Source organism: Eucalyptus grandis, chromosome 3 (genome assembly GCF_016545825.1).
Source record: "Eucalyptus grandis isolate ANBG69807.140 chromosome 3, ASM1654582v1, whole genome shotgun sequence".
NCBI classification, from domain to species: Eukaryota; Viridiplantae; Streptophyta; class Magnoliopsida; order Myrtales; family Myrtaceae; genus Eucalyptus; species Eucalyptus grandis.
Genome location: NC_052614.1, coordinates 50,239,599 through 50,261,834, shown reverse-complemented (window position 1 = coordinate 50,261,834; position 22,236 = coordinate 50,239,599). Strand labels below are relative to the sequence as shown.

General features: G+C 41.5%; 2 protein-coding genes across 2 annotated transcripts; one reads left to right on the top strand and one right to left on the bottom strand.

The window, feature by feature from the left end:
* Nucleotides 1–8,721: 8,721 nt before the first annotated feature.
* On the bottom strand, nt 8,722–9,696 carry LOC120291932. Its single transcript, XM_039309743.1, has one exon. It carries the CDS (start codon nt 9,694–9,696, stop codon nt 8,722–8,724), a length of 975 nt encoding a protein of 324 aa, XP_039165677.1.
* A 4,469-nt stretch (nt 9,697–14,165) lies between these two features.
* On the top strand, nt 14,166–21,874 carry LOC120291931 (lysine-rich arabinogalactan protein 19-like). Its single transcript, XM_039309742.1, has 2 exons — nt 14,166–14,222; nt 21,353–21,874. Exons 1-2 carry the CDS (start codon nt 14,166–14,168, stop codon nt 21,872–21,874), a joined length of 579 nt encoding a protein of 192 aa, XP_039165676.1.
* The last annotated feature ends 362 nt before the right edge of the window (nt 21,875–22,236 follow it).

Sequence of the window (22,236 nt, the reverse complement as noted above, 5' to 3'; positions counted from 1 at the left end):
CGGGTGGTTCGTATGCATGGAGTGTCGATTACGATAACGTTGATAGAGGCCCGAGGTTTATTGCTGCTTTTGGAAGAGCTTGCGAGTGCTTTAGGTACAAAGCTTCAAGATAAGACAACGTATCATCCTCGGACGGATGGCCGGTCAAAGGGCAATTCGGACTCTTGAAGATATGCCGAGAGCATGTGTAATAGACTTCAAAGGAAGTTTGGAGGATTAGTTTCATCCTATGGAATTCGCCGCAACAACGTTATCGTGAGCATCAAGATGGCTCCATTTGAAGCGTTGTATGGCGAGCATGCGGGAACTCCGGTGTGTTGGGATGAAGTCGGAGAAAGGAAGATATCGGGCCCCGAGTTGATTCGGCAATCGGTAGATGCCATGGCGTGATCGTGAGATGATTAAAGATAGCGCAGAAAGGGCGAGAAAAGTTATGCGGATAAGCGTCGAAGGTCTTTGGAATTCCAAGTTGGTGATCACGTTTTTCTAAAGTGACACCAATGAGGGGAACCGCGCTTTGGTAAGAAAGGCAAGCCGAGTCCGAGGTACGTAGGTCCGTTTGAGATTCTCGAAAGAATCGGAAACCTAACGTATCATCTTGCGTTGCAGCCAAGATTGGCGCAAGTGCATGACGTCTTTCACGTGTCGAGGTTAAGGAAGTGCGAGCGACCCGACCCACGTGCTCAATTTCGAGGAATTGGGCGTGGATGACCGTATGTCATACGTGGAAAGCCCGGCTCGGATTGTCGATCGCAAAGAGCAAGTTACGCGTACAAAGACCATTCCGTTGGTCAAAGTGGTGCAGCAACACCACGGTCTTTGAAGGAACGACTTGGGAGACTAAAGAGTCGATGAGACAATTGTACCCCCGCCTTTTTGAGCAAAGTGTAAGGGTTTAAATTTCGAGGACGAAATTTTTATAAGAGGGGAAGAGTTGTGACATCCTGAAATTCGACCCCGTTTCGATAAAGTGAAATGGGCATGTCGTCAACGTGCCTATGGTCCTTTTTCTACGGAAAACTGATCACTCACGAGTTAACTAACCTATTGGGTGAAGCCGTTAAGGGATGTATCCGCGGTAAAATCCCTAAAAGCTACTCAATTGGTTGGATTGGACTAAAATCGCGTTTGATTGATTCTAACCATGAAATTTAAATTGGTTTCGGGAATCGAATATTCGAGCGTGTCACAATTCATTTTTAGGACCGTCTCATCGTCTATCAATTTATTGCCGAGTCCGAAATTTCAAGAAAGAAATTATCGGAGGAAAAATCGAAGACCCGAAGAAAATAGAAAGGGAAAGAGAAAAGAAAAAGAATAAAATAAGACTAATGGTATTAGGTTATTTTATTTCTTTTCTCTCCCTCTCTTCTTTTCTCTCTTTCTCTCTCCTCTCCCCTCCCCCTCGTGCGAATTGCCCCCACCGCCCACCTTTTCTCTCTCTTCCCTTTGACTAGTCCAAGCTTATCTCTCTCTTCTCTCTCCTCTCTCTTCTTCCTTCCCTTTTGATAGAACAGCTTCTTCTTCTTCTTTCTTCTTCACGGAAGCGAACCCAGGGAAGGCAAGAAGATCGGGCGCCCGCCGCCCATCGCCGCCGCACTGGAGCCGAACCGCCCGTGCGCCCGTGCACGCCGCACGTCCGCCGTTCGCCGCCCTCGCACCGCCTACGCTTTCCGTCCTTGCCGTGCGACCCGGCTCCCTGTTCGGTTTGCTGTTCAGGCCACCGTGAGCGGGCCGAGCGAGCCGCCGGCCGCCGTCCGGCCTCACCGAGCTTCGCCCGCTCTCCCGACCTCTTGGCGCCCCCAACCCTCTCTTTTCTCTCGTTTTGCAGCGGATCCAAGAAACCCACGAAATGGGTTTCCGGCTGGTTCGGGCCCGTTTTGGGCCGTTTCCCGGCCCGAACCCGCGGTGCTGGGAAGAATCGTTCCTCGCGTCGCCGCCGTCGGATTGATCCGATTTGCGGGCGATTTGGTGAGTAATCTCACTAATCTTGGATTAGTTGGCTAATTATGCTTAAGGTTGGTTTAGATTTAATTAATTATGTTTAGGTTGTTAGATTAGAATAAATTAGCAATTATTAGTCAATTGTGATGCGATTTAAATAAATTGATTGCGCAATTAGCAAGTAGACGTGGTCTACTAATTGTTGGAAGTGCTTCGGATTTTTCCCGACCCTTAGTGGGCTCCAATTAGGCTTTTCGGGCCTAAGTGGATTTTTAGTATTTAATTATTAATTTTCGAATTTCATTAAATAATTATTTATTTTCTGAAAATTCAGCCGAGATGGCCGGGCCGAATATTGTGCTGATGACTGTGGTGAAGTCCGTTTATGTAATCGGGCTTTATTTTGAGCTAAATTGAATTTTTAATATTAATTATTTAATTTTCGAAATTAATAAATAATTTATTTATTTTTCGGAAATTAAGATTTTGATGGCCGACGACCGAAATCTCGTGCCGATCGTCGTGGCACAGTCCGTTTATTTATTTGAGCTCCACGTTGTATGGAATTGAATAAATTGTGATATTTTAGGGATTTACCCTAAATTGATTGGAATCGATTGAGATTGAATTATCGATTGGTGAATGGCCAAGTATGTTCATTCAGCATTTATAATGCTTTGTTGAGTTAATTTAATTATTTGATTGAGTATCGATTGGTGAATGGCCAAGTATGTTATTCAGTATTCATAATGCTTTGTGGAGTTGATTTAATTATTTGATTGAGAAATCGTTGAGCATTGGTTGTCGGTATTGAAAGAAGATTGGTAACCACTTGAAAGAGGACACGTGTGCCCGGTGAATTGGAATGTCACCTGGAGAATGCACGTGAGTTCGGTGGTTGAATATGTCACCTTGGCGAAGAGGTCGCCCGAGAGAATGCACGTGGCTTGGAGACTCGGTATGTCGTCCCGAGAATGAGGTCAAATCGATGTCAATATAAAACCTCACATTTGCATTCTTAGTCATAGAACTACAGTATTGCTCTCGGGTGTCGTTTTCGCCAAGGTGACATATGTACTGGACAGCACTCGTGCGTTCTTTAAGGCGCCGTTTTCACTAGTGATATTCTTAATCACCGAACCATCGTAATGAGGCATGCAGTAGATAGCAGTCGGGCGTTCTTTAAGGCGCCGTTTTCACCAGTGATTTCCTTATCACCGAACCACGTATGTCTATACTGATGCAGGTAATAGACAGCACTCATGCGTTTTTTAAGACGTCGTTTTCACCAGTGATTTCCTTGTCACCGAACCACGTATGTCTATACCTTGTACATGATCGATCTCAGCCAAAATTATTCTTAGTTCAATCTCCCAATTCCTTCTGATTTACAACTCATTAAAGCATTATAAATGCTAAATTCGGCTATCTGCCGATCAATCATTCAATTTCACTCAATTAAGAAATAATTCATCAAATTGCACAATTAATTCCATTCAGCACAACGTAGAGCTCAAATAAATAAACGGACTGCACCACGACGATCAGCACGAAATTTCGGTCATTGGCTATCCTTGCCTAATTTCCGAAAAATAAATAATTAAATAATTAATTTTGAAAATTAATAAATAAATACTAAAAATCCAATTTAGGCCCGTAATGCCTAATTGAAGCCCGATAAGGGTCGGGAAAAATCCCGAAATGCATTTAATAAATAGTAGTACGTCTCTACTTGCTAATTGCACAATTCAATTGCCTAACATGCATTACAATGATCTAATAATCACTAATATACTCTAATCTAACCACATAATTGCACTTAATTAAATCTAATCAATCTTTAAGCATCATTAGTCTACTAAGTAAGGATTAGTGAGATTACTCACTTGATTTGCGAAGAACGGAACACCGCGACGGCAGCCGAACTTGGGCCCGCGACAAACTTGGACCGGGCCAATAAACTTTACAAGCCCACAGAAATTTCTGGGCTTGGGCCTGCTGGAATTCTTGGGCTGAACTTCAAGTGGACCTATTTTCACGGGCTTCAAAGCTGGACTGCACTAAAGATTTTCGCTGGGCTGAGGTGGGCTGGCTGATTTGCTGAAGATGGGCCGGCTTCTTGGGTTGCTGGCACGAAGAAGCTGGGCTTCAGTCCACGGAGACGCTGGTTTGCTCGAGCGGTGTGGGGACGCCTGGCAGTCAACGTGAGGAACTTCGGTTGCTTGCTGTTGACCGAAGAACTGCGGTGCTTGGACAAGTGGCGCGGACGTGCGGAGATGGAGCAGCTTCGTGGAACATGGGCCGAAGACACGCGCAAGAGGAGAAACGGTTGGGCTGAACCGCTGCAGGCTTCGCTGGCTTCAACTGGCGCGGCTAGACCGAAGCAGAAACGGAACTGGGAGACGCAAAGCTGATGGAGAAATTCGCTGGCGTCGAACTGGGGTTGTCGTGGACGAAGGCAGCTGGTGATGGGTCAACAGGCAGCTGTAGGTTGACTCGGAGGGTGCTGCTGTGGACGCGTGGAGCTGCAGCAGTTTTGCTGGCCTTCGGTGGCCGCTTGGAGCCACGTACGTGGATGGGTTGAAGCTCGAGTGGGCTTTGCTGGGTCAACAAAATGAAACCCAAGCTGGGTTGTTGACCGTGAGGACTTGTTGGCAGCCAAGGAACGACGAGGAGGAGACATGGCAGGTGGGGTCTTCGATGGTGGAGACGTGAAGCAGCTTCGGCTGCTGCTTGGACGCGTGGAGGAAGCAACTCAACTGCTGCTGGGCTTGGCAGCTACTTCGGTGGCCACGACTTCAAGAGGTCAACGAAGGAGCTCCTGTGAGCTTGCTGTTGACCAGGGAGACACGCAGCTTGGAGGAATTCGCGGTGGGGTTGGGGGCTTCGAAGGAGACGAAAGAAAGGCAACTCAGCTAGCTTCGGATGAAGAAGTGTCTCACGCAAGGAAGAAGATGGAAGAAATCTTGCAAATGAAGCCAAGGAGGGACCCAATACTTGCAATCCTTAGCCATTGCATTAACTCCCTTAACTCCTATTTCTTTCCACATAATTTTTCCGCCAAAATTATCCAATTGTGATGTCAAAATTGTTGTATAACTCTAAATCTGAATTTCACAATTTAATTTCGATTTCCTTACTCAATCTCCCAAATTGAGATCCGATTTTGACCCAGAAAAATCCCAAACAATTTTCTATAAATCCTCGACACTCGAAAGCTTGATTTAGAAGTCTCAATTTCCATTGATTTAGCCCATTTGAATTTCCACTGATTTTCCGCGACATCCGAAATGGTTTTCCGTAAAAATCCCTAAATCTCCGAAAAATCTTCTTGACACCATATAACTTTCAATTTCTGAAATCGGGTTCGAATTCACGGTTTCCATTTAATGCGTTTTTAGCGTGACCTAAACTACCGGATAACTTTTAGAAATTTTTAGCGCAAATGACCCGTGGTCGATTTTCTTCGAGCCGCTATGAACCCACTCGACTTATTGGCAACTCTCAATTATCATGAAAATCCCGATGATCCAAATACGGACACAGGGTACCAAAATAATAAGAAAATCAGTCTAGTGTTGGTTGACGATAATTTTCCAATTTAATGGTGTCACTCACGATTAGCCACACATCTCAGTCGAACCAACCTATCTCTGATCTCGAATTGATTTATATCTGTGCCGTAATGACCTCTAAAGATGGACATGGTCAAGAAGCCGATTCCTAGTCGAATTCTCAAGTTTATTGCATTAAAATTCCTTAATAACTTCCCCAGATATTCTAGTTATCTCTAGAATGATCAGTTCTGAGAACAGCCCTATAGACGCGTTAATGAAATGCTCGATTTATTCAATAGATTACATAACTGAAAATCTGGGATGTCACAAATTGTGCATGCAATCGAGTGATTAGTGATGTAATCAAGCTATAAACAATTTTGTTTCAAGTCTGTAATAAGCATGCGTGAGGGGATTAAATGCACAAGTTAGGGGTGACTTTTCACATTGTTGATCAACATGGCATGTCTTGACAATTGTAGTATAAAAAAGTTTAATAAAGCTTAGAGAAGCCTCTCAAATAAAGTATTGTTAAGTTTGAGCTTAGTCCATTTCATAATTAGGTGGCCTAAACTGGAGCTCTCATATCAAATGTATGGGCCATTGGTTTGTGTTAATATTCAATTCTAACCTATTTGAAATAAAGGTTCAATGTCTTAGTGCCTGTTGCTTTTGTTCTCGGACCGCATTCAACCCAAAGCTATAAGTGCTACTCACACCTGCCCTCCTCTTTCTAAGCAGTTTCTAATATTGAACTGTGGGTGCTTTACTTTTATGACATCATCGATCGTGTTTGGTTTCCCCCAAAAATTAACAAACAAAATAGAGAACAGAATAGAAAAAACACTTGTAGATGTCTAAGAGTGATTTGAAATCCTCTCAGCTATGTTGATGCTGAGTAAAATGTTTTCCTTCTTAGCAAAGGACTAGTTTTACTCTTCTAATTTTGCATGGCCTATCCAATTGGTCGATGGTATGTTTAAAGATCTTTAAGTTGAGATGAAAAATGTTTTGGTTGTGAGAAAAAAAGATGCAAAATAGACAATTATGGTTAGGGTCTTGTTAAGAAGTTCCCAAGATCATTTAATATGAACATGTTGGGCAAAATCGATCTGCCGGCGTGCCAGAAGAGATATCGACAAAAATCAACGTGCATTAAGGTGATCCAAACTTCAGATGATTGGAGAACGATGGAGAACGCTCTACGGTTTAAACTTGGGGGCAACATTTCAATGCTTGTTGCTTTATACATAAGTTAGACTTATCCCATTGGCAAGTCCGTAGGCCCCTTTGTAGCACCTTGTTTTAGCTTCAAGTTGTTTTGTAACCTTCAATTATTTGCTTGGTTAGATCTTTGTTTCTTATGTATCTGGTAATAGTGATCTGCACCTGGCACTAAAGCGAAATAAGCTCCTCCATTGTAAATGAACCCACTTCATTCGTTGAATTTATGAAAGTGTTTCATTTGCTTCTCTTTAATGGAAGTTTTATTTTGTCAAATAGGTACTCATGTAATAAGATCCCCTTTCGTTATTTCATGAAAGTACTAGACCCATAGTGACATATGAAATATGGGACGGTTGAGGCTTTGATGGAGTAATGAAAGTAATATAAATGCGATGAAATACAAATTGCATTAGACTTAGAGGAAATGAAATATATTGATTGGAAATTACATGAAAAGTAAATGCTTATGAATGCAAGGAATTGAAATTATGTATAAATTATATAAATGCAAAGGCCTGGTCTGCGCTTGTCCTGGAGCATGGCGCTGGCTTCACAGAGAAGTTGGTAGCTACACCATAAAATTGACCACTTGCGCCTGCCGGCGCGCGAGTTTCTACGTGATTAGATTTTATGCAAAACTTTCGTATCTATATTATATAGTGTTTGCATTTTGGAAAACTAATTATTTTATTCGTAGATCTTCTGTGCAGCCTGTAAATGTGAACTTTTCAATGACTTCTCCATGTTTTATATAAGTACATACATAAATATGTGATATATATATTTATATATATATATATATTTATATATACTGTTGGCTATGTACTTGTTGAGTGCATTTTTTTTCCTGTAGTAAGAGGAAAAAGAAGAATGGCTTGAAAATAAAACTGTAGAACCAACGTTGGAGCTTTATGATCTAGAACTTCAAGAAGTACAAAAAAAAAAAAAAAATGTAGGATAAACCATGTCCTTATTATTGTTTAGTGTAGAGTAATGTGGTTTTCTGGATGCTTGTTTTGTACTTTGCCTTGAGATTTGGTTATTGACGGAATAAAATGGCATGTAAGTTAGCGTTATTCCTCACATGTTGTATTTTGTGTATGCATCTTATTCCAAGTGGGAGTTCTAAAATTGTTAGAATTTGCAGGAATTCTCACCTAGAACTAAAACCTCTGTGCAGGGGTACTATATTTATCATTGCAAAGGTGTTAGGACCATGGACGAAGATTGGAATAACAATGATATTTGACTTTGTGCCTTACACAGAGCTTTTATAACTGAAGCTTGCATGCATACAAAGTATGTCTGTTCTGCAAGGTATTAACAGTTACTTAAATGTATCTGAGCTATGCTAACTTATCATGGCTATTGGAATTATGGTTTCCATTCAATTAAGATTATTCTTATTGGATAAGAATTAATAGAATATTTTCATCATATTGCAATGGAGAGACTCAGGGGAAGTGTTTAAGGATCAAGAGAATTATATATCTTTTAGTATGTTGACGCAAGAAATTCGGAACACGGTGCAATGATCTTAAAATTCTTCATTAAGCTATGAAGGGAGGTTTTTGCTAAGTTAAGGAATATTAATAATTTGGTCAATCAAAATAAACCCGTTTTCAAGTTCAAATGAGAAATCTCCGAGAGCTAAGCAGGCCTTAATAAAATCACCAATCGTGATGTAATCGAGCGATTAATGATGTAATGGAGCTATTAAAACAATATTTAGAGAGAGAAACAATTGTGTTCCAAGTCTATAACAGATATGTGAATGCACTGTTTAGGTTAGATTTCTCGCAGACATCCAACGTCTTGAAAACCGCAACATAAAAAAGTTCAATAAAGTATAGAGTTGCCTCTCACATCAAGTATTACTGAGTTCGAGCTTAGTGTATTCCAAACTTTTTTTTTTTTGGTCGGCAAACATCATCGCTTTGATTACTAATTCGTTTTTGGGAATAAAACACCCATTACATCAGTGCATAAAAGATCAAATAAAGCAGGGGGGATTTGATAACCAGTTCGGGGGTAAGGAGTTGTTCCGGCAAGCCTTGGCTATCCAATCCGTGGGGCGATTTGAGCTACGATGGCAGTGAGCCAGGGAAAGGCCCGGAAGTTGGGCGAGTTTGGCTTGGGCCCGGCTCACAATCGGTTGCAGTTCCCAGTTGAGTTCGGTCGAAGACTTCAACGCGTGCACTAGAGTTAAACAGTCAGAGTGTACTTGGGGAGAGAGAAAGTGTCGGCTTTCGATGAACTTTAGGGTTTCGTCCATTGCGATCGCCTCCACTTGAGAGGCCGAAGCCGCAGGAACTTGCTTCGCGGAGCCATCCACCACGATGCCGCGGTGATCACGACAAACACAGGCGATGGCTGCTCTGTGTCGAGGAGGATTTCTTCCATATTTTCCATCCGTGGGTGTTGTTTCATTAGCCAGATCGGGATCAAAGGAGGCGTCTGCTCTGTTGCGAGGAGGATTTGTTCCATCAGTGGGAGTTATGTCGATTGCCAGATCGGGATCAAAGGAGGCGTCTACGTTGATTCGGATCTTGCCTGGAGGAGGTGGATTCCAGATTTCAAATAAGTGTTCTGTTTCCTTCTCGCTTTTGGATTGACCGTTTATAGCTCTGTAACTTGCTGTGATCGCCTCTGCTCTGGCGATTGTTGAGTGCGGCCTCGGGTTTTGATGGCTGAAAATAAACTGATTTCTCTCCTTCCAAACGCTCCAAAGCACCGCCGCAATGTTATTAAATTTGCCCGAAGTAACTGGGTTCTGTTTGATTCTGCAGATCCATTCTTCGAACCGGGTGAGGCCAAACCTGGAGATTCGAATATTCAGGGGAGATGAGTTCCATACCTTGGCAGTCCATGGGCATAGAAGAAGTGTGTGCTCGGGCATTTTTGCTTCCTGCTTGCAGAGGGGGCATAGAGGAGAAGGTACGATCTTTCGGTGATGCAAATTCTCCATTGTAGCTAGTGCGTTATTGCATGCGTTCCAGAGGAAAAATTTGATTTTGGGTGGGATTGTGGACTGCCAAATGTATTTCCAGAGGTTTGGGCTGGCTTTATAAGACGAATGTGCTTGTGTTTCCTGTGGTTTAAGTAAGACATCCCTAAATATAAAATAACCGCTCTTCACTTCGTAATCTCCCGATTTGGTGTGTATCCAGACCAGTTTATCTTCTTCGTCAGGTAAGCTGATGGGTGTGGCTAATATTTCTTGGACCCTTGTTTCATCAAACATAGAATGTAGTAAAGTTTCATTCCATGTGCCTGTGTCTGGATTTATGAGGTCCGAAACTCTTGTTGGTTCGTGATTTGTTGCTAGGCCTCCTATAGGGCCACTTTTTAGCCATCTATATGTTCTGATTGATGTGTTTTTCCCATTGCCTATCCTCTGCATTACCTGAGGAGCAACCAAATCCCTGGCCTTGATGATACTTTGCCAACTCCACGAGGGACGGGAGCCTCTTCGAGCATTCCAGATGTCACCCTGTGAGTAATACAATCCTTTCATTACTTTGGTCAACAGAGAGTCTGGTTTTTTAAGGATACGCCACATCTGCTTTGCTAGCATTGCTATGTTGAAAATTTGTAAGTCTTTGAAACCCAAACCCCCCTCACTTTTCCTAGTTTTTAACAAGTCCCACTTCTTCCAGTGAATTCCAGCTTTTTTGTCATTGCTTTTCCACCAAAATGATGCCACCTTTCTCTCAATTGCTTTACAAATTGATGTAGGTATTTTGAAAATTGACATGGCATATTGAGGGATAACTTGTATTACCGCTTTCAAGAGTATTTCTTTTCCTGCCTTTGATAGCAATTTTTCCTTCCAGCTGTCGAGTTTGGAGTTGACTCGAGCTAAGATCCATGCGAAGATGTCTTTCTTGGATTGCCCCCAATCTGAAGGTATACCTAAGTACTTCCCTATCTTGGTAATTTCTGGTACTCGAAGAGTTGATGCCATATTTCACTTTAGAGCTGTAGGACAACCTTTACTGAAGTAGATTCCTGACTTATTGAGATTGATTGCCTGACCAGATGCAAAGCAGTATTGATTTAAGATATTTGCCAAGTGCTGACATTCTGCTATTGTACCATGCAGGAAGAAAATCGAGTCATCAGCAAAGAGGAGGTGGGACAGAGTAGGGCAGTGGTTATTCATTATGATTCCTGTGAGCGAACCATCTTGAACTGCTTTCTTCATCAGGGTAGACAGCACGTTGGCCACAATGATAAAGAGATAAGGTGAGAGTGGGTCTCCTTGGCGCAAGCCTCGGGTTGGTTTAAAGGAAGGTAAGGGTTCGCCATTGAAGTTTATGCTGTAAGTAACTGTGGTCACGCATTGCATAATAATCTGTACCCATTGATCACAGAAGCCTAATCTTGCTAAACAGGCTTTAAGAAAGTCCCACTCTATACGATCGTATGCCTTTTGCATGTCAAGTTTTAAAACTGCTTGGAACTTCTTTTTCCTGCTGCTGTTGCGTAGTCTATGTAGCACCTCCTGAACTATCAATATGTTGTCCTGAATCTGCCTACCTCCCACAAAAGCACTATGTTCCTCTGCAATGATATGTGGTAGAATTGGTTTGAGTCTGTTTGTGAGTACTTTGGAAATGATTTTATATATAAAATTGCAGAGGCTAATAGGGCGGTATTGCTCCAGTTTTTCAGGATGTGGGATCTTGGGTATCAATGTGATAAGTGTTCTATTTATTGCAGGATCTAGATGACCAGAGGTGAAAAGGAGCTGTACAGCTTGGTAGATATCTTTGGAGATTACTGGCCAGTGCTCCTTGTAGAATATGCCATGAAATCCATCAGGATCGGGTGCCTTGAAGGCCCCTAGCTGCTGCATAGCTTGAGTAACCTCCTCCTCTGTGACTGGAGCCATCAAGGTTTGATTGATTTGGTCATCCACTAAGGTAGGTATAAGTTCTAATATGGGTTGGTAGTTGCGGAGACCCACTATGGAAAACTGTGGAATATAAATTTTTATAAAATTGATCTGTCATCCTCTGTAGTTGGTTTTCCCCTCTAACCCAATCTCCGTTCTCATTTTTCAGCATTGTTATCTGGTTGCGACATCTCCTCTGAATTGTCGTCGCATGAAAGAACCGGGTATTTTTATCACCCCACTTTATCCAGCTTATCCTTGACCGCATTCCCCAATACATCTCCTCATGTCGCCATAGTTGGTCAATTTCTTTAGTGATCTTTTTTTCTTGAGCTGATTCTCCGTTGCGTTGCGTGTTGTTCATTAGGTTTTGGAGTTCTCCTTGCAGCCAAGTAATCCTCTTCTTTGCGTGGCCAAATTTGCTTTGACTCCAATGAATCAGCTTCTGCTGTACTTGCTGCAGTTTCTCCACCGGGGTGAGATCGTGGCCATTCCAGGTATTAGTGACTATGGCTTTGCTTTCTACTTCATCGTTCCAGTATGCTTCATACTTAAACTGCTTTCATTTTCTTCTCTTTGATTGAGCCAAGAGGAGTGTGATCCGAGCCTATCGCCGGGAGTGCAAAACATTCAGCCTCGGGGTAAGTGATTCTCCACTGAAGCGAGCAAAGAACTCTGTCAAGTCTCTTTTTCACTAGATTCTCTCCCTCACGTTTGTTTGACCAGGTGAAGGAGCACCCCTTGCATTCGAGGTCCATCAAGGAACACTGACTTACAAAATCTCTAAAAGCTGTTAACCTGTAAGTTTCAGCTCTGTACTTTCCCACTTTCTCCTAGTGATTGAGTATTTCGTTGAAATCGCCCAAGCAAAGCCATGGTAGTCGATAGTGCGCACTTGCTGAATGAATTTGTTCCCATAACTGTATTCTTTCTCTGAACACATATGGAGCATGGAGAAAAATGATATTCATTCTCTGATTATTGTTTGTCAGGTGACATTGGGTAAAGATTGCTGAGGCTAAGGAGGAGTTGATGGACACTTGCAGTTGATCATCCCAGAATAGAGCTAAGCCCCCTGCTGTACCTTCTGGATTAACTAGGTAACTATTCTTAAACTTGAGTCTCCTTTTGATTTTGAGCACTTTATGTTCAAGGTTTTTTGTTTCCATAATGAAAACAAGATTGGGCTGTTCTTGAGTCACAGTGACTCGCAAGGCCTGGATTGTCAGGGGATTGCCCAACCCCTGACAATTCCAGCTTAGTAGTTTCATGGGTAATTTGGTGGCTTATTAGGGCTAGCCATCAGAGCCCATTGATCTGATTTTCCTGCCACCCTTATAGGTGTTTCCACTAGCTGATTACTGTCCTCTGAGTGTTGATGTGTTGTTTATGCTCCATATGGACATAATCTTTTAACTTTTTTTGAACCTGTCGACTTCACATATTTTCCTTTCGACCTTGCAGGGGAGATCGTCTCCAGTCCTGCATCAGCTTCCTTCATCTATTCCTCGTGGAGTATCAATATTGATTCTTCATCGATACAGCTATTGCCTCTTTTCTGGGGGCTTTTCTCTTCAATCAGAATTATATCCCGAGATGTGGAATGTTGGTAAATCTCCTTCCCCCTTTGCCAAGTGTTACAGACTTGTGTTTGCTGGGTTACAGGAGAACTATTATGCTCTGTTTCAATTACAGGAGATAGTGGGGTTTCGAGTACTGCATCCACCTCTTGAGGAAGGAGTTCCTTCTTGCCATAAAATATTTTGCCATAGGGGCTTAATTCCTTCACCTCAGCGCGCAGCCAATCACCGCATCTAGCTGGTAAGTTCTGTTCCAACCCTGATTCTCTATACGGAATTTCGGCGCACTCCGTTACGTAATGGCCAATTCTTCCATAGGAGTAGCAGTAATAGGGCAGTCGTTCGTATTTAAATTCAACCCAAATCTTCCTGTTCTCTAGATTCACAAGCACACCAGTCTTCAGAGGGTTTGCTAAGGGTAGTCTAACTCTGGCTTTACCCACTTTATAGGTGCTATTTCCCTTTGCTTCGAGTTTCACTTCGACAACTGCGCCAAGTTTGGAGGCTAGTTCCTCAATGACTTCATAGGTAACTCTCCCATATGGTAATCCAATAAACTTAACCCAGAAATCACAATAGCTGAAATCATAACAGAACTCAGGTGTGTCAGGTTCACACTGCCTAAGTATGAGGAGATGACTGGAGAAGGACCAAGGTCTCGTGTGGAGTACTCTATGTGCCTCTGTTTCTGATTGGAAGGAGAATGAGAAAAAACCCGGTTCCAGCGTCGCACAGGTAAAGTTCTCAGTCTTCCAAGCTTTCCGCATGAGGGTTAGAAAAGCATTGTAGTTTAATGCGGGGTTGGTGTAGAATCGGCCAAATAGGGTTTTGCGACACTCTAGTAATTTTTCAGGAGAAATATCACCTGGGATATCGACAACGTCGACTGCATTCCATAGCTTGCCCATGCTTTTACAGAGAGCCGCAAGTCGCCTGTCTTCTTTGTTTTGATCTGCCATGGTTTTTGTAGGGGTTTTGGTTGAATCGTGGGTGTATGGGTTGAAGGGAGCTCTGGTGAGTGAAGCTGGAGAGGAACCTTGAATCACTAGATCGTGGGTTTATGAGTTGAAAGAAGGTCAGATGAGTGGAAATGGGGAGGTGCCTTGATGCGGAGGAGAGGGGCTCAAGTTAGGGTTTGCGATCGTTCGAAGAGGGGTATTCAAGCCTCGACACTAGAAGAACACCCAAAGGTTGAGAGGCGGAGCTTCGCTGCACAAAGAGGATGGGGATGCAACAGGAAACTACCCAGCTGGTAGAGGGGGACTACACAAGCGGTAGAGGGGAAACTCCATGGCAGAGGAGGAGAGGGAGCTCGAGCGAGCGGACTGCAGAAGCCTTTAAGCTGAGAACATTAAACCATCCTAGTGTATTCCATACTTAAGCGGCCTAAAATTGAGCCTCTCAAATCAAATGCATGGGCCATTTGCCTGTACCAATGTTCCAATATAATCAGTTTGAATTAGGAAGTTTATGTTTTAGGCCTTTTCAAGGTTTTTGCTCTTGGGTCGCATCTAGACCAAAGCTGCAAGGGCTACTCACACCTGGCCCTTTTCTTCTTTAGCAGTGTTTGAGATTGAAATATGGGAATTTTTTTATTTTTTATTTTTATGAATATCATCGATCATGTCTGTTTTCCCCCAAAAATTAGAAAGTTAAACAGAGAATGGAAAAAAAAAAAAAAAAAAACGTGTGAATGTCTGAGAATGGTTTATAATCCTCTCAGCTACGTTGGGGTTGAGCAAAATTTTTTCCTTCTTAGCAAAGGACTAGTTTTATTCTTCCAATTTTGGATGGCCTGTTTGATCGGTCGATTGGATGTTTAAAAAGATTGCTAAATTGAGAAAAAAAAATGTTTCGGTTTTGAACACAGTTGGGAAAATCAATTTATGGGCTTGCTAAAAGAGATATTGACGAAAATCAACGTGCGCTAAGGTGATTCAGACTCCAAATGATTGGAGAACCATCAAGATCGCTTTGCGGTTCCAAACTTAGGGATAAAGTGTGCAAAAGAGGCTTTGATGACGAAACTGCCAATATAAATGCGATTAAAGCTAATTGCATTGGACTTGAAATTATTAGGAAATGAAATATATGGTTGGAAAAATTTCATGAAAAGTAAATGCAAGGATTCGAAAGATGCAATGAAAAGATAAATCTCCGGTTCAGTTGAGCGATATCCAATCACCCGTGAACACTTTGATGGGAAAAATCACTACTTGCACACTTGTCCCACGAACTTCCATTTTGCTCGCTTCTTTAACCAAATAACTTCCATCTAATCTTCAGTCAACCAGTCAAACTTGCAACGATTTAACTCATTTTCCTTTACCTCGACCTTGCATTGTTTCTCCAAAGTGCAAGTGTGCTCAATTTATTTTCCTCAAGAAATCGAGTATCCTCTTTCCCCTTGGTCGGGGGATTCCATTCGGTCAAACGTCGTTCAGAGCTTCATTAAGTTAACTCGTTCGTCCAATCTAACACATGATAAAAGCCGTTACCAAAAATTTATATGCTCATAGTTGAAGTGTGTGACAAAAATTTAAAGTTGCTTAGTCAACTCCTTGTTAAGTAAAGACCAAGGCCCGTGGGACATAAGGGCCTGGGCCAACAAGTGCAAAATGAAGCTGACCCGTCTTAGTTTTATCTGGCTATCCTATTGTCCAAGAGAGGCAAACACGTTAGAAGATTGTTTTACCAAAAAAAAAAAAAAAAAAACATGTTAGCAGATTGGGTGGCAAAAGCCAGTGAAAAAGAGAGCTCCCCTCTAATTGGCTTTATCATCCTTTGAAACCTATGTTGGATATTTTATATTTTGACGTTCACAAACTTGGTTTGAGTTAATGAAATTCTAGTCATATTACAACTCCAACGCGACAAGGCCAGTGGCCTTGCGCTTGCCAAAGTGAAAATTCGAAAATCTGTTGGGCAATGAGCTTCCAATCTCCTCACACTGTCACTGACGAACGTTCATCACTGGAAGCAAACATTCTAAAAGTATGAAACTGCAATATCCCGTATGGTTATTGCACACTAATGGTGCATTTGTTTGTGTTTCTGTTCAAAAATTGTTTCAGGGAACAGAAATAGAAAAAAGTATTTTTGTTCCGGGGAACAATTTTTGAACAGAAGAACGCGTTTGGTAAATTTGTTCGACAAATAGAAAAAGAACATAAACACGTTTGGTAAACTTGTATAATTTTTTTGTTTCTTTTAAATTTTTAATAATTTTATTTTATTTTTTCTATTTTCTTTCTTAGTTTTCCTTTTTTCTTTTTCTTTTTTTCTTTTTTCTTTTTTTTTTTTTTCTTTTTCTGTTTCCTTCCTTTTGGCCGGTCGCCGACCTCAACCATGGCTGGCGACCGATTGACGAGGGCTGGCGAGCCTCGCCGTGAGGCTCGGCCTCGCCTTGGCCGGGAGAGCTCGAGCTTGCCGGGGTCGGCGACGCTTGGCCTCGCCGGGGCCGGCGACACTCCGGCAAGGTCGCTGGCCCTCAACAACGTTGCCGGCCCTTGACGGCCGGTCACCACCCATGGCCGAGGCCGGCGACCGGCCAAAGAAAAAAGAAAAAGAAAAGAAGAAGAAAAAAAAAGAAGAAAAAGAGAGGAGAGAGAAAATTTATTCTTAAAAATTGTTCCAGAAACAAAAACACATTTTTCTTGATTCATGTTTCTGTTCCAAATGTGTTCTTGGAAAAAAAAAAATAGATTTGGAAACGCAAACAAACGCGTGTCTATTCTTTTTTTGTTCCCGGAAACCCAAAAAAGGAAACGCAAACAAACACTACCTAAGTAATCTAAGTCTCCCACAGGTTTAAATTCATGAACATCCAGAACCAAAAACTTCTCCAGGATAAAAATTAACAATATCTGTTAAGCGAAAGTCGCAAAATGACAAACTACACGGAAGCCGGTGGATATATTGCTCGAGGGAAACGTCTGACGTGTCCGGAAAATCTGAATTAACCAGATTCATGAGGCCATGAACAATCCGGATGCTAGATGCATCAAAACAGAGACTGATAAAAGAAGCTTGGGTGACTGTCAAATTTGTTAGTAGTTCAAGGAAAAAAAAGTTGTTGAACATGGGAGACAGAACGGATTCATGGGCAGTTCAGAAATAACGTCGATGAATGTGAGCCCAAGATCCTCATATGATGTCGTCTTCCAATTTCACCAGAGATTTCTTGTCGGACCCATAGGTTTGAAATGTAAATCTCAATCATCTCTGGCGGTCCAATAGCATTAGGCAACTTTCTTATAGATGAGCTGTCCATCCTAGTTAATTTCAATGTCTTTAGGTATCCAGATGAATCAGGTAGATCAACTATCTTTACACATTGCGAATTCAACTCAATCATTGATTCTAATTTTCCCAACTAAGTTTGGAAGCTCCTTTCTTTTGTTGTAGAGCGCGTACATGAACAATGTCGTATGAGCTCAATTAACCCTCCAATAGAGTTTGAAAGCTCCTCTACTCCAGGTACCACAAAGACAAATGTGAAAGTTTCACTGATATTCTCTTTCAGACAGATATGCTGACCTTGTAATAATGCACCAAAGAATTAGAATTGTGAACTAATTTCATTACAAAACGAAACATATAGATCCTCTAAAGAGTCGAAACAGAATACAGTTGTACAGAATTTTATTACATAAAAAGCAAATCCGCTCTTTTTCTTTCACATCGAACCAAAAGGAGGCTTCAAGAGTCCGTCTTATTATTGCCTTGCTCTCGACAGCCTCGGCAATAACCTTCTGAACTTTTTCTTCGGGGCTGCGATAATGCACAGTGAAGGGTGGTTTATTTTAGTCTGACAAACAGGATTAAAAAGAATATCAAAAGGACGTTCTCATTGTTGATTTGATGTCTCAAACAAACTGCAATTTGAAAATCTTTAACTCAAAGCACAAAAAAATGAAAAAAACATACGATATCTTGGTTTTGAGAATATAAATAAAATAGCTATTTGCATAAAAAAAATCGTGCGCATGCCGCCATTTTGACAAAAAATTCACTGGATATTTAAATGATAAAGATGAGCTCGTGGAGTGGAACTAGAAAAGGAAAGTGGGCAAAGCTATGTACATGTTGGCCAACGATGCTAAGAACTGAAAGATGAATGGGACGCGCTGATAACTCCCGTTGCTTGGGGAAATGATGCAAAGCTCCAGAAGCAGAAGAACGGCCTTTTACCCATCACTCACTAGAATTATGATCACAAGCCAACATTTTGTGAATGTTCTGCCGACAATCTTGTGGTTGGATCCAGAAAAGCCTATCACAGAAACAACGTTGGGCGAGAAGGATCGTCACCACATGGTCCGAAAAGCAGAATGTAATGGTCTTATTGCGAGGACACGCGGACGGGCGACCCGACCGAATCCCAAGTGCGCTAATGCAGCGTTAATGCAGGACATTGAGGTAAATCATGTGAATGGAATGGAAGGGAGATTGGAAGTAAATCCCAGGGAGAATAGAAGGGCGATGCACTAGAAGATCCAAGCCTTGTGGCAGAACGAGACATGGGATTATGTGAAGAAACCTAGAGATGTGAAAGCCATATCATGTGAATGGATTTAATGCTGAAGAGTCACCTAGATGGTTTGATCTGAGTGAAACAAGGCTCCATTGGTGGCTTGATCTGAAAACTCTGACTTCTTAACGGTAACTCATCTAAGCCAACGTATCGATTACAAGCTTCACTCTCATTTCTTGAAAATTTCTAGGAGATTTCTTTGATGGTCACTGAATTTTAGTAGATTTTCCATTCATGTCATGAATTTTGACTTCCACCATTCAAGGCATTGTACTTACCTTTTTTCTTTTACAATTGATACACTTTCAACTGCAACAATCAATTTTTCGGATACCATGTCACTATTACATGTTGGCCCATCACTAGTTGATAAAATTTACTTTGAAACTCCTGAAGATATTTTGTGCTAGAAAAGTCTAATAACTCTATAGAGGAGATCCAGCATCTACAGCGTGTATCAGCTATCACCGTCTTCAACTAAATTCCAGTCAAATTCTGGCGTTGACATCCATCAGATGACTAATGGTGAGGTAAGAGTGTTCAACTAAACTTCAGTCAAAACCTCTGCAATAATCAAATTCAACCACTTCTCCAGGGCTGCTGCATTGCACATAGACAGAAAGGTTCACATTGGCGACTCGAACAAACGTAACTCGAAGATCTTTTAACTCAGACACCAAACAAGAGAATTAAAAAAAAAACTGAAACAAAAACTTAAGGTCTCTTTTCCCCACACAGTTCCTCTAGCTATGATAAACTACAGGGATCTATTTGAGGATATCATTCGTCAATAGTTCTTTGATGAACAAACATTCAAAATCTGTGAATCTATTTGAAATAATGTGTCAGTGGAACTTAAAATCAAAGCAAAATTTTTAGAAATCATGAAATTTCACCTGTTAGACATGTATAGCTATGTAACTTTCTCATTACTGAAAAGTCTGCTCTAATTACTTTCAATTTCTAGTTGAATAAAGTAGATCGCCCATTTTTAACATTTTAAGCCCAACTCAACCAACAAGTTTATCACACAGCATCCACATCAACATAGATGTGTAAGCTTTAACTAGCCCTTCAATAGAGTTCAGAAGCTCCTCTATCTCCCAGCACCCCCCCTTAACGACAAATGTGCAAACTTCACTAACCTCCCAATAGAGTGCAGTTCAACAATTTTCTAGATCCGACACATAAACAAGTTACTTGAATATCATTCTAATCTTCCAAACAACATACCTAGCATAAGTATCTTAATCCATCTTCATTTTAAAATGAAATTTCTAGTTCTTCCACAATTAGAATATAAATGCAGTTCTAGAGAACATCATTTCGTGGAATGGATCGATGGAACATCATTTCTTTTTTCTTCGTCAATGAATTAAACAAAGGCTTGAGAAACGATTTCCATACAACGGGTATCAGCTATTATTGATCTTCAGGTAAACTTCAGTCAAATTCAGGAATTGACATCAATCAGATGATTCAAAACCTTTGCAATAATCAATTCAACCACTTCTTCAGGGCTGCAACAATGCTTAGAGACATAAAAAAGTTCATATTAGTCCGATGGGAAACAAAGTGATGCAAAATGACAACCTAATTGTTGATTCAATGTCTCAAACAAACATGAGCTGAATGTCTTTTAACTCATACTCGATAGAAGAGAACCAATAATAATAATAATAATAATAATAATAATAATTATAACAATAATAATAATAGAACAAAACCCTAAGGTCTTTCATGGTACCCTTTTGCAAATGGACTATATGGATTTACTTCTGTGGACATGTCTAGGGCAGGGGCCATGTAGTGAAATAAATAACTAATTTCATGAATCTTTTTGAAATTACATGTTGGGGTTTGAAATGAAATCTCGATATCATTCTTACAAGCTATTTTTAGAATATTCTAACAAAAACAAATTAATTGTAATATTATATTATCATGTTTACCTATTTTATACATAATGAAAAGATGTACTTGTTGACACCTAATTTTGGCGATCCTAAGGAAATAAAATAAAAATTACATCAGAGCAAATAAAAGGAAAAACAAGGGAAAATCAATTTGATTGATCATGAATGGAAGCTGAAATTCTGATTAGCCACCATTGCTTTGAAAAACATTCAAATCTTAGTAAATGTGGAAGCAATTCCGGTCAATGATCAAGAGCTAAGAAATCATATAAATAAAAAGCAATAATTTTGATAAAAAGGAACAAATCGAAGCATTTAAGGAAAAATCAATCTGATCACGAAATCACGCTCCAATTTACTAATCACAAATTAAGGCAACCGAGAAAGGAAGCTTGAAAATTGTCATGGATTTTTAGAATCACTATAAAAAGAGGGCCACAGTTTTCGTGAAAAAGAGGAGGCAAGCGTGAGAAAGTACAGAGAAAAAAAAAAATAAAAAACCAAAAGAAAGGGAACTTCTCTCTCGTTTATTAGGGAAGAGCTCAAAAAAAGAAGCCTTTCTTTTCTCTCAGAGAAAAGAAAGAAGTCAGCAGCATAGTACAGAGAGAAAGGAAGTGAGCGGACGTGAGGGGGGAAAGAAAAGAAAAAAAAAAGGAAGAAAAGATCTTCTTCTTCGGCGTCCTCCTCTACAGCTGCCCGAGCTCCGCCCGTTTCTCGCCGTGCTGCCCTCCGCCCGCCCGTTCGTCGCCGGCTTCCTTACGCCCAAGTGCCGACGCCGTTGCAGCGCCGCTCGCTCGCCGCCGAACGCCTCCCCTGCCTTCGCCGCGCCCCCCGCTACTGCCGTCGCTCGCCTGCGCCTCCTACCGCCAAGCAACGCCTGCAACTCCAGCTGCTGTTTCACGGTCGCCGGAGCTCCGAGCGCCGTCTCCGCGCCTGCACCTCCGCCCGACGCCCCCGCCTCTGCTCACCCGTCGCCGGTGCCTGTCCCCGATGCCCAGCAGCTCGTGCCTACACCCCCGCCCGACGCCGCGAGCACCAGCAGCACCTCCGCAGCCGCGAATACCAGCAGCACCTCCACCCACGACCTGCTCACCCGTCGTCGCTGCTGGTCCGCCCACCAGTCGCCGTGCCTCCCGTTGCCCGACCCCTGCGCCGCCGTCCCCGACCCCGGCGCAAATGGTTGGTCGCAAATCCTGCGCACTGGTCCCGTTTAGGAAAACTCAGTCAAGGTAGTTTTTTTCTTTAACCAAGTTTCGTTATTATTGCTCAAATCAGAACATTGGGTGTTGTCGATATTGATTTTATGAATATTTTAGGCATGATCAATAGGTATCGTTCCCCAAAAATCACTATAATTATTAATTTGATTTGTAAGAATTTTTTTTTTTTAATTATACTATTTTTTTTGGCTTTTTGAAAGTGTTTTGATTATTAAATCATTATAATTATTAATTTTAATTCATAAGACTTCAAATCAAATTTTTAATTATTTTGAATTTTCTCATATGTTGTGATGTTTAGGGTTAAAATAATCATTAATTTAATCTATGAGACAACGGATTATTTTTTCGATTAT

Bases quoted from the DNA above. Each gene is read 5' to 3' on its own strand.
- LOC120291931 (XM_039309742.1), top strand. From the start codon at position 14,166: ATGGTTTTTGTAGGGGTTTTGGTTGAATCGTGGGTGTATGGGTTGAAG. The intron at 14,223-21,352 runs GTGAGTGAAGCT...CCTCCTCTACAG, and splicing joins ATGGGTTGAAGGGAGCTCTG to CTGCCCGAGCTCCGCCCGTT.
- LOC120291932 (XM_039309743.1), bottom strand. From the start codon at position 9,696: ATGGAGAATTTGCATCACCGAAAGATCGTACCTTCTCCTCTATGCCCC.